General features: G+C 32.1%; 1 protein-coding gene across 2 annotated transcripts in view; it reads left to right on the top strand.

Annotated features, from left to right (window-relative positions):
* The window catches only part of LOC127733065 (uncharacterized), a 51,963-nt gene extending 40,966 nt beyond the window's left edge, over positions 1 to 10,997 (top strand). For both annotated transcript variants that reach the window (XM_052242332.1, XM_052242331.1), the window contains exons 19-21: positions 2,853 to 2,875; positions 5,157 to 5,283; positions 6,857 to 10,997. In XM_052242332.1, coding sequence (XP_052098292.1) covers positions 2,853 to 2,875; positions 5,157 to 5,283; positions 6,857 to 6,944 — 238 coding nt within the window. In that variant the 3' untranslated portion in view covers positions 6,945 to 10,997. The remainder of the gene's footprint in view (positions 1 to 2,852; positions 2,876 to 5,156; positions 5,284 to 6,856) is intronic.
* The last annotated feature ends 2,173 nt before the right edge of the window (positions 10,998 to 13,170 follow it).

Raw genomic sequence — 13,170 nt, 5'->3', positions numbered from 1 at the left:
AGGCGTTACGGCTTACTTTTGGGTTATCGACAGGACAAAAACACCCCACCAGAAATATTTAGGAAGGATCAATGAGTTGCAATTACTGCGAAGAGTAAATATAAGCACTTCTAAACAATTTAAATTACAAATAGGCATATATTATGAATTTATTTTGAATTCAGGGCTTTAAGTAAACCATGCATACTTTAAACTGTGAATTTATGCTGAGTCATCATAGTTAAGGCCCAGGATTTTCTCAATCTTCATGAAATATTTATAAAACTTCATATTTGAGTTAAATTCTTTAAAATCTCTGAGATAAACCAGATTTTGTGAAATTCTGTATGTTCTATTTTTTAACCCTATATAGGTTGCAATTCTGTAAATACAGACAATGCAATTTCCCATAGGAACTCCCTTTGCGGCTAAAACTGTGACACTTTTACTATGAAGTTTCGTGAAAAATAATATCCCAGAACGGAAAGTTTATATGCACTACTATTTTATTCAAAGGTCAAAATATAGGGCTGTGCGGCATATTTTCAACATTTATATGCCCTGAACTTCTAAGAGTTTAAACTTATACTAAAATTCTATACTACCCTTACCTCCATTTTTGGACCTCCTAAGAAATTAAAATTTAGCCGCTACCATGTTTATCTATACTGGTTACATTCCCAAGTGATGTCTCTATGAGATGAAACACAGAGATCATCAATGGGAACCAGTACGTTAACAAATTAATATACCTATGAATATTAAATATCTCCCCAAAAGAGGCGTGGTTTGAGAAACAGCTGTATTTACAAAGTGCAACCTATATGGTGTGTTGAAGGCTGTACGGTTGCCTATATATGATTTCTTACATCCACTGCATTTAAACTCTGGTGGATAGTTGTCTCATTGTCAATCACACCACATCTAACTTTATTTCAACTTCTATGTTGCGTTTTGTATACTGTAACATTGTTTATCTTTTGTACGCATACCCCGGAGCCCTCTTTTCGGAATCCAGAGCAAAAGTCCTTGTTCCGCAATAGAAGATTTAATTACGAACTCATATAAGATAGCACGAATTTCAACTCAAAATCTTAATTAATCTAAATGAGACTTAAATTTGAATCTTACTCAAACTCAAAAAGTGACTCAAATTTAATGGTGTAACTAGAACTCTACCTTTAAATGTGACTCAAACTTGAAGTCCAACTCGAAACTCAATGCTAACTAAAACTTTAATTCTAATAATGACATGAATTCGGAATCGGAGACTAACTCAAAGTTCTACTCAAACAGTAACCCTAACTTTAATTTGAACTCTAATTCGATGGATGGCCGCACTCATCCAAGGCACATACAACATGGAAATCTATCTAAAAATAGAACAGGTTTTTTCCGAATTGGTCACGTGATTTTACCTCATCAAGTAATGGGATAACCACATCAAAGAATGACAGGACCACATCAAATAATGAAACAAACACATCATGTAGTGTAAAATCGTGAAATTTTGAAACATCATTAAGTAATGTCAAAACCATATAAAAAATAGGCAAATCATCATTACAAAATAACAAAACCACATCATGTAATGAAACAACTACATAACGTTAAGTCACATTCACTACAAATAATGTTAAAACCACATTAAATAATGGTGAAACCACATCGAGTAATGACAAAACCATATCAAGTCAATACGAAACCATATCGTGTAATATCGAAATATCACTAAGTAATGACTATTCCATATTGAGTTATATCAAAACATCATTAAGTAATGTCAAAACCGTATTAAGTAAAGACAAAATCTCATCAAGTAATAATAAAACAACATAAAGTAATATCAGAGTTCCACATAAGACAGCTGAGGCGTTCCATAGTAGCGTCACTTTTACCGTTCTTCAGTTATGTCTCTTTATAACTATATGATATGCAAGCGGGGGCATCATCTGTGTCCACATGTGGACGCTATCCACATTTATTATCTATCCATCCATCAGTCCCACATGGCATTTCTCATAAGTCTTCAACTACAGTGTGCTCTATATAAATCTAATCAAATTTCGAAATGAAAAATTCCATGAAGACTAGATACTTTTTGACTCTATGATTTTGTATGAATGGTCTGCAACTAAACAATTTTACATATATCTTGTGTTAACCAAATATTTCTGCAATATTGATAAATCTTCAACCAACTCCTGCAGCTCTGATACCTGCAGTTTGGAGGCAATGGCAAATATTTGTCTTCTTGTTTATCTCTTGTTTGGTTGCATGCAAATATCGTTTTACTTGTAATAACCTCTAGTGCATATACCAAACTTTAATGGAAAAAGTGTAGAATAACTAATCGGCCACAGCTGCTATATTTTTAACTCATCAGAAATGCTATACTTTTAGGTACATTTAGAAAGGAAGACAGTTAAAATATAGGCAAATATTGCATTATTCTATTACAAAGAAACTCCATGAAATATTCCATACTATATTTTAAATAACCCTGTTTTCTGTTAGCCAAGTCGACAAAGACTCATTATTATCATTTAGATACTGTAAATTCAGAAATTATTACAATGTTTTTATAAATGCGAAAAATGCGACAGCATCATGTTCGCAATTGTAAAAAATTGCATTCGTAATTTCAGTAGTGACTTTCCTTTATAAATCTTTTGGAAATCACATTTCACATTTTTGCCAGAGGTCCAGGATTCGGAAAAATAAATGCATGCATTGATTTCTGAATTTACAGAACATGTTTCTTGATAATCAATGTAAATAAAATTTTTAAAAATTTGGCTCTTCTGTATTTAATTCATGTATATATAAAGAAATAACTTTTCTCCAATAAATATATCTATTTTGCTTTGCAGCAATGAAGTCAGTAATACTAAAGGTATGTTATTTGCAATATATGTAGACATATCTACATTTTGTCTATTGGGTTGAAAATTTTCCAATCCAGTTAATTAACTAGCATATGTTCTATTTTTAGAATAACCCAGTGTAAGAACATTTTTATCCCAAAATATAAACATCTTTTTATCTGTCTGTCTGTTCTTTGCTTCATTCTTTCATTCTGCTGTCTTGCTTTTGGTATAGAACCACTAATTATACCCCACGCAATTTTTGCTTCGGGTATAATGTTTTTGACCCGTCCATCAGTCCGTCAGTCCATCAGTCATGTTCTTGTCATCGCAACTCCTCTGAAACCACACAACAGAATTTCATGAAACTTTACAGATAATAAGGAAATACTATGTAGATGTGCATATCGACAGGAAATTATGATTCAACTTTTTTTTTCTAGGAGTTATGCCCCTTTGCACTTATTGGCCTCAATATACTACTGCAACAGTTTGTCATTGCAACTCCTCTGAAACTACACAACAGAATTGCATGAAACTTTGTAGATAATAAGGACATACTATGTAGACGTGCATATCGACAGGAAATTATGATTCAATTTTTTTTCTAGGAGTTATGCCCCTTTGCACTTGTGAGATTTTGTTTGTCCAGTGACAATATGAAGGCGTGGGGTATGTGAGCATGCTCACAAAGATTCTTTAATTCGGGACCGATGGCAAAGAACATACATGAAAGTGGTACATATCTTAAACAAAATAGCTGTAACTTTGTCAAAAAGTAAAACATTTGGGCAATTTTGGTATCAAATCAAAGCTCAAAAGCTTTCGATCACTGTAAAACCCTTGTTGAAAGTTTTTCTTAAATAATAAAATAAATATATGAAATGATGATAGGAGGGCATAATTGCCCTGTTGCTCAGATCAGAAGTACCTGTTTTATACTACCAAGCTTCCGGGAACCAGTGTGCTCTAATATGCCATTAAAGGTATGATATTTTTCAGCACAATTCAGGACAAGGTATAATTTTACTATGAAATGACTGCCACTTCATTTGAACTAAGATAAAAAGCTTAAAATTGCATTATTTAACATAGAAAGCAATGTACTATGAATTAGTGGTTTTATTCCTTCTATTCAGCAACTGCTCTTGATCAGCTTAACTGAACTTTGTGAAACTTTCAATGAATTTCACTCATATAACAAGCTTTTGCACCTCTTGTTTCCTTTTTTCATTTGAATGATTTTTTGGGGTTTTCTTTCAGATGACATTGACTTCGTCATATCTGCAAACCTTTGTCAACATTTGAATCAGCTTTTACACGTACTCCTTATCATAAATTAATGAAATTTTTCAGAATCTTTACCATATAATGCCATTCTGCGCCTCTCATTTTTTTAGTCTATTTTATTATATTTGGGGGTTCCCCTTACCAATTCATGGACTTTGCCATTGCTTTATTTGGGGTCATTGTACCCATTTTGTATTTGCCACTCCTCCTAAATCCCTTATTTCAATTTATTGAACATTTCTCCCAATCTTTAACCATATAATGGTATTATGCATTCACTCTCTATTTTGTTTTCTTATCAAAATCCTTTTTGGGTTTCAGTAACCTAAGCATGGACTTTGCAATTGCCTTATCTAGAGGCATACCCATTTTGTATCCACAACTCCTCCTTAACCCCTTATTAAAACTTTCTCACAAAATTAAACTTACAATGCTATTGACTGCACCTCCAATTTTGTTTTTGAATCAGATTCATATTCACTGTTTCATTCAGCAACTCATTTGCACACTGCAGTTCACATTTATAACCCCTTCTGCTCCTAAACCCCAAATCAGAATGTTATGAAAATTTCTCCGAATTTTCACCATACATGTAATTTAATTTTTTATCTCAGTTCTGTTTTTTGATGATCTCCCTTACCAAAGAATGGACTTTTGCATTGTCCCCAGTATCTCTAGACCATGGCATGACAATTTTTCTGACCAGAAAACACCTGGAATTGCACAATCAAAGGTCCCATTATGGTCACGTTTTTTCAGTAAAATGCTTAATTATATTGGACATCAAATTTTTAAGCTCTTTAAACCATTTTAACAAATTTCATCGACCAAGATGGCATTAAATTTGTAATATGAGAATGATGCAAAAACCAAGACAGAAATTTCCAGATATCACCAAATATTTCTATAACAAAAATGGTTGATATTGTATATATCTATTTGGAGTATTTGGTTAAATACCGGGGTACTCAAGATGTATAATCTTATAAAAATTCTCTAGTGCTGCATTTTCTTTTTCAGTCTTATGGAAATGGCAGGCGCTGAGTATGCAGCAATGGATTAGTTTTGATGATGTAAACCAAACAAAAATAGAGCAAGCATACAAAAAGAAATCTAAAACATGTGTGATAGATATGGACAATAATAGGTACAGTTGATAAGTGCAGTGTTAGATTTGATATTATAGCTATTTTGTGCATTTTTCCTTTGATCTTTTTTTGTGATAATTTTTCATATCATGCTACTCGCTTGAGATGGAAAATTATCGTCGGAAACTAAGGGCGCACGTGCCGTTGTCAATGTAAACATCAACGACGTCATAGGCAAAATAGCGGTAAACAAATTATCAATGGTCTTTCAAACTCGAGGATGTTTCTCGACCACATCTCCTCTCAGGGCTGTCGCCCTTCAATGAGATTGTAGCTGAGAAACACCATCTCGTTTGAAAAACCATCGATAATCTATAATTATTGTACTGTGGATTCATTATTATTCATGGGATACCGATTTTTGTGGATTTCATTGGAATAGGTAGACCACGAAATTAAGTGTTCAATGAAATTCAAATTTTCTATAAGTTAAAGTTTGTTAGCAGACTTTTGGAAACCATGAAATCAAGTATCAACAAAAATACATTTTTTACGTAACCCATGAAAATTGGTACCCACAAAAAATAAACAAATCCGCAGTAATATTCCCTGTAGAATATAACTTTACAGTAAGCATCAAATATTCCCTGTTATTAAATGATATGATCAAATTAGACCCAATATAAGATAAATCAGTATGTGCAAAACTGTGTTGCCCTTCTGATATTGATACAGTTTTTTTATGCCCCCGCCACTAGGTGATGGGGGCATTAAGTGTTTCCCTTGTCCGTCCGTATGTATGTATGTACGTCCCAAAATTGGTTTCTGTTCTCTAATCTTAGTTTGCCTCAACCGAATGTTATGAAACTTATACACAATGCTTATTACCATAAAACACAGATCAAGTTCGAATTTGGGTGGAGTCACTTTTACAGTTCTCTAGTTATGTCCCTTTATAACGTTGTATGCAAGCGGGGGTATCATCTGTGTCTTATGGACACATTCTCCATTTATTTTCCTTTACGAGATAAAATTTATTGTGATAGCATAGTTTTTAGATGAAAAAATCAGAAATCACATCAATACTGAAAAAATGTGTCGTGATTGAGAAAAGAGGTTGAATATTATTTTCTGTACCTGCATAACTGTAGGTTTCATAGGTTACTTGAAGGCTTCACATAAGAATTTAATAAAGCTTTTATGAACTGATTGTTTCTATATTGGCCCTGGTACAGACTTTTCAGCTGTATTGTTCCTCTATTCATCCAATTTCTGGGCTGATACATCTAGCCTTTAAACTATACAAGGACCAATACAGAACACCAGTGAATAACACTGTAGTATTTTGCCCAATGCAATATTGCTTACAAAAGATGACGTCATCATTAGGTATATATATGATGTTCTTGTCATTTAAAAAAAATAAGTCTTACAGAATAAGGGTTACTGCCTCAATTTTGGTGAATATTAACACTTGTAGAATATCAATTGCACTAACAAGCATAAGTGACACAACATTTTTCTCAGGAAAATATTCATGAATGTAAGTGCAATAACTTAATGATTTTTAAACATAGATATTGGCGTTTATGTATAGAAAAGTGATGCAAATATTAAATATTTTCATTACAGAGCAAGAATTGTATTTGATAAAGGACACATGAAATTCATGGGAGAAGATAATATTATTTTACCTGTTAGAAGATTTGATGACAGCTGACAAATGGAAACGTTAGAACAATATTTTAAATTTGATAACAGCTCTTAGTATACAGCTGAAATGATACCATGATGTATACAAAGTTGTTTAAGTACATGTTTTTATCCTGTCCATTTTCTTTAGATTATGAAAATATTTTTGTAGGATTTTTAAATTTGTTAACTGAAATGTAGATCACATAATTTACATGAATGAATGTCAAAAAAGAAGTTTTTCAATTTGTAAAATGTGTGCTTGCACAATTTGTTGTGATTAAGATTTTAATAGGTAATTTGATCTGTAGCATACTAGAAAACGTTTAGAAATTTTTACCTTTTTTAAAGGAGTAGGCCCGGTAAGACCCCTTTTTGGCCCCAAAATATAGCATTTTTACAAATTTGTCAAACGTTAAACTTTTATCTAATTATTGGAAAGAAGAATACTTTTGTTACATAAATATGGGCTGTTTTTTTATAATACAATGTACATGCATTAGGTACTAGCATCATTAATTCATGCAAAATTACTGAAATCTTCACAATTTTAGCATTTGTGCTAATTTCTAGACGGTTTTTGTCTAAAATGGAAGTGGCCGCACTTGTGTTCAGTCTTCATATTTAAATATATGTTGCATCGGATGATAATACATAACATATATAAAGGTTGAGACTGAACATGAATGCAGCCACTTACATTTTAGACAAAAACCATCTGAAAAGTGACATTTTATGGCATATTTGATAGATTTTTTTCATAATAAGCTTGAATTTGAGCATCTTTAATGACCAAATGAGTTCAAATCTTGTACATAAACTAATTGAATCGAATGAAATGGACACTTTAGTGTTTGAAAAATGTCAAAAATCTTTCATCAGATGTACTTCAAATTTTAGGCCAAAATTAGCCCTTACCGGACCTTCTCCTTTGATGATTGTTATTTCAGATCTACAATGCAGAAATTTTTTATTAGTCCCCTTTGCATATTGACATTCAAGTTTTTAACAGTTGTTTGACATTAATGAAAGTGTATTATAAATATAGTAACCTCTTATGCAGTGAAAAAAAGGCAAACTGCATGTAAGCAAAATAACACAATGAAAATTAACACTTTTTTATTTGGTGCACTTTTGTACACTTAGGAAGTAACTAATCATTTCAATTCATTTGTTGTTGTCTGGTGAAATTATTTCGTTCACTATATTAATACAACTTGATGACCTTGATCAAAATTAATTAATATCTAAAAATGTTAAATCCTGATGACCTGGGGAAAATGACCTTCTCAGTTTTTATATATTTTTTTATTTAAATGACATATATAAGTGTTTCTCGTTTTTCGTTTTTTATATAGATTAGACCGTTGGTTTTCCTGTTTGAATGGTTTTACACTAGTCATTTTTGGGGCCCTTTATAGCTTGCTGTTCAGTGTGAGCCAAGGCTCTGTGTTGAAGGCCATACTTTGACCTATAATGGTTTACTTTTACAAATTGTGACTTGGATGGAGAGTTGTCTCATTGGCACTCATACCACATCTTCTTATATCTATATATGCATTTTCACATCCATTTCTCATCAACTTCCTGTTACTTATAGCCGGGTATCATTTGTGATCTGTGGCTTACAGTTCAACTTGTTAACCTTGCAATTTGGTCATGAAAAAAAATGCATTCAGATAAATGAGAAAGTTTTCTGTCGTTTATCAAAATATATGTTCCAGAGAGTGCCATGTTTGCTGCAACCCATAGTAGAACTTTGGGGGATTTGTAGGTGACCTCTTGAAATGTGAAATTTCTGAACCTTTCAAAATACCCTCTATTTACAGAAATGATCCTTCCCTAATGTTTAGTGAAAACTTTAATATATTTACTCCTGAACATTATGCAGAGATTAATCAATCAATATAAATGAATGTTATTGCTTACCATATTTTGAATTTGTTAGATTTATATGATGATTGTTTGCTATGTATATTAAGTATGGTCAATAGTCAAGAGATTAATAAAAAAGTAAACATTGAAAGAAATGTATACACATTCAAGATAAAAAAAAATCAAGCATTATCAGTAATTGCTCAAAAGAAGGATATTAGAAATGATTCATATTGATATATCATCATCATCAGAATACTATATCACATGCATGAATAGTGCACTTAATTTATAATACATATTTATACTATTTAAGTCCAGGGTGTTGTGATTATGAGTGTGTTAGCCTCAAATTAGCAATGAAGCGGGATTGATCATCAGCTAGACTAATCCAAACACTTTTGGGGTATTTGCTGCTCACTCTCCCCCAAGCATGAAAACAGACTGGTTGTCTCAAAGTCATGATAACGTGTCTTAAGAGGGGGACATGTCTTCCTTTGAAATGATACTCTGGGAGCTGGGCTGTTAAAACTATGCTAATGTCAGATTAGTTATCAAAAAAGTGCTTATGGGCACTGAAGGGGTGTAAGGATAACAATGTATTCAGCAAAGATCTGTAATTTAGCAATATTTTTAATTGAGTTCTCCCCCTTTCTCCATAATTATAGATTCAATCACTATTTAGTGTAATTAGTTTACTTTTGATAAATGGTTTTCCAGACAAGTATATGAGTATATTTATATGCACTAAGAAATTTATACAGAAGATAGCTGAAATATAGCTTACCAGTAGGAGACTAAATAGAATTATGATTGCTTTTTATTCAATTTTTAACCAGGAAAGTCAATTTAATCTTCATTTTGTAATATATTTTATCATCCAGAATTAGCATGTGATATTTGCCACTGAGCATAAAGAAGCCATCAAAGAGTCAATCATTAATTATTACTATGTGTTTTCTCATTTAGGCAAAAAACAGTGGTAGTTTTGGTGGGCTTTTTTTTTTTTGGAGGGGGGGGGGGCACTTTATGTATGTAATGAGTAGTAGGAATGAGCCACTGAAATAGGTCACTATTTCAAGCTTGGTAATATATTATAAGGCCCTGAAATTAAGATGAAATATATATAAGGTTGCTTATCAAATCATCAGTATCTGAAACTAAACAATTTTGGTATTTTTCACAGATGTGATTTAAACCAGTGTCGTATTATTATTTTTAATACATCAGATATTTGTCAAATCTATTTATGTATCCATGAAAGCATAATATTGATAGCTATTGGTGTTTTTTTTTTGTTCAAAAATATGTAGATTGTGATTCAAAATATATGAAAAGGGTATAGTACTGGATTTCTAAGGCCCTCAACTGCTTATCCCTTCCAAAAAGGGATGGAAGTTCCCACTTTAATTATATAGAAAGTAAAACAATCTTTTATGTGATTTAATGTCCTACATATATATGTTACATAAGAAACATTGAACTATACTGTAAATTCAGAAATTATTGCGAGGTTTTTATTAATGCGAATAATGCGAGTGGATGAAGATCACAATAATATGAACTCGCATTTTGATATCTGATACTTATATCTGTATGCAGATTTTCCTGAAATCGCAATAATTAACCACCCATTTTAGTCAATTCTTCAAAAATCGCAATAATAAATGCACACAATAATTTCTGAATTTACAGTAGTTATAATAAAAGTAATTATTTTTTATACATATATATATATTGTTAATCAAGATACAAGATGGGCATTTAACAATCATATTACTGCCAAAAAACATAATTTGATCATGTTTTTTTTTATTGGATCCATTGTATGCCTGCATCCTCATTATTATTTATTTCAATCACCAACATAGGTGTGAAAGTAAGAAGAAAATGATATAGATACAAGTTTTTTTAATAATGTATGCAGAGATGTCATGTATGAGTTACCATTGTAAGATTCAGTATATAGTCTCAAAAAATCTAGAGTTAAATTTGATTCAAGATCACTCTTTAACACAGATAATTTTCAGCAAAGTACTGGGAATTTGATAGGTTTTAATTATTTTGTTAATACCCACATTATTAATGTTTTTAAGCTACTCTTTAGCAATTTTCACATTGTCTAATGTTTAGCTGATTACCATGCCTCTATTGCTTGTAAAGTTAATGTAATACAGTATCAAAAATAAAAGAGTTTTGCTTATCATCAAGAGTTTATATTTCACAATATAGCATGTACGACTTGTGAGCTTGATTTGCCCTGCAAAATTTGTGTGAAGTGGTCTGATCCTTTAAGTACCAATGTTTGTTTTTTTTTCTATATTCAGATTGTAATATCTTGATTAATCAACTTCAATTGATGATTATGAACAGTTTGTTCAAGTGCAATTTTTATACGACCGCAAAAAATTTTTGCGGTCGTATATTGGTATGACGTTGGCGTCGTCGTCGTTTGAAGACACATTGGTTTTCGCACTCTAACTTTAGATTAAGTGAATGGATCTCTAAGATTTTACCATAAGGTTCAATACCACAAAAGGAAGGTTGGAATTGAGTTTGGGGGTTATGGTACCAACAGTTAAGGAATTAGGGGCCAAAAATAAGCATTTTTGTAACTTCCAGACATAACTTGTGTGTTAGTGTATGGATCTCTCTGACATTGTACCACAAGGTTTCATATCACACAGGGAATGCTGGGATTGATTTTGGGGGTAATTGCCTCAAAATATTAGGAAAAAGGGGCAAAAAACAAGCATTTTTCTAGTTTCATGACAATAACTTGTGTGTAAGTGTATGGATCTTTCTGAAATTGTACTACAAGGTTCCATATCACAAAGGGAAAGCTGGAATTGAGTTTGGGGGTAATTGCCCAAAACGTTTAGGAATAAGGGGCCAAAAATAAGCATTTTTTTAGTTTCCAGACAATAACTTGTGTTCAAGTGTATGGATCTCTCTGAAATTGTACCACAGGGTTCCATATCACACAGGGAATGCTGGGATTGATTTTGGGGGTAATTGCCTCAAAATATTAGGAATTAGGGGCCAAAAAAGGGGCAAAAAACAAGCATTTTTCTAGTTTCATGATAATAACTTGTGTGTAAGTGTATGGATCTTTCTGAAATTGTACTACAAGGTTCCATATCACAAAGGGAAAGCTGGAATTGAGTTTGGGGGTAATTGCCCAAAATGTTTAGGAATAAGGGGCCAAAAAGGGGCAAAAAATAAGCATTTTTCTAGTTTCCAGACAATAACTTGTGTTCAAGTGTATGGATCTCTCTGAAATTGTACTGCAAGGTACCATACCACAAAGGGAAGGCTGGGATTGAGTTTGGGGGTGATGAATCATAAGGGGGTTCAAAATATTGGGGGGGGGGGGGGGTTTCCTTTTTTTTCTTTTTTTCCTTTTTTTTTCTTTTAAAATTTTCCATTTTAAGTTGGTTATTTCTGTTTTATATTTAAAAGCAAATAATAATGATATGGTAGGAGATACACACCAAACAGGATGTGTAAATTATTATATAATAAGTATTGTGCAATAGCAAGAAATTTTCAATTGCACAGTATTGCACAATAGCAAGAAATCTTCAATTGCACAGTATTGCGCAATAGCAAGAAATCTTCAATTGCACAGTATTGTGCAATAGCAAGAAATATCCAATAGCACAATATTGCGCAATAGCAAAAAATTGTCAATTGTACAGTATTGCGCAATAGCAAGAAATATTCAATTGCACAGTATTGTGCAAAAGAAGATACTTCATATAAATTGCTTATTTCTTGACCAATTTCAATGGGGTTTTATTCTTGAATTCTTGGGGTTCTTGAATATGCTGATTCTAACCGTGTATTAAGTTTTTGGATTTTGGGCCCCGCTTTTAAATTGGTCCACATTGAGGTCCAAAGGGTCCAAAATTAAACTTTGTTTGATTTCTTCAAAAATTGAATTATTGGGGTTCTTTGATATGCCGAATCTAACCGTGTATTTAGATTCTTAATTTTTGGTTCCGTTTTCAAATTGGTCTACATTAAGGTCCAAAGGGTCCAAAATTAAACTTAGTTTGATTTTAACAAAAATTGAATTCTTAGGGTTCTTTGATATGCTGAATTTAAACATGTATTTAGATTTTTGATTATGGGCCCAGTTTTCAAGTTGGTCCAAATCGGGGTCCAAAATTAAACTTTGTTTGATTTCAACAAAAATTGAATATATGGGGTTCTTTGATATGCTGAATCTAACCATGTATTTAGATTTTTGATTTTTGGGCCCCATTATCAACTTTGTCCACATTGAAGTCAAAAGGGTCCAAAATTAAACTTAAAAATTAAAAATTAAAATTAGACCACATTCATTCTGTGTCAGAAACCTATGCTGTGTCAAA

The sequence above is a fragment of the Mytilus californianus genome, unplaced genomic scaffold (genome assembly GCF_021869535.1).
Source record: "Mytilus californianus isolate M0D057914Y unplaced genomic scaffold, xbMytCali1.0.p SCAF_3, whole genome shotgun sequence".
NCBI classification, from domain to species: Eukaryota; Metazoa; Mollusca; class Bivalvia; order Mytilida; family Mytilidae; genus Mytilus; species Mytilus californianus.
This window is presented reverse-complemented; position numbering and strand designations above follow the sequence as displayed.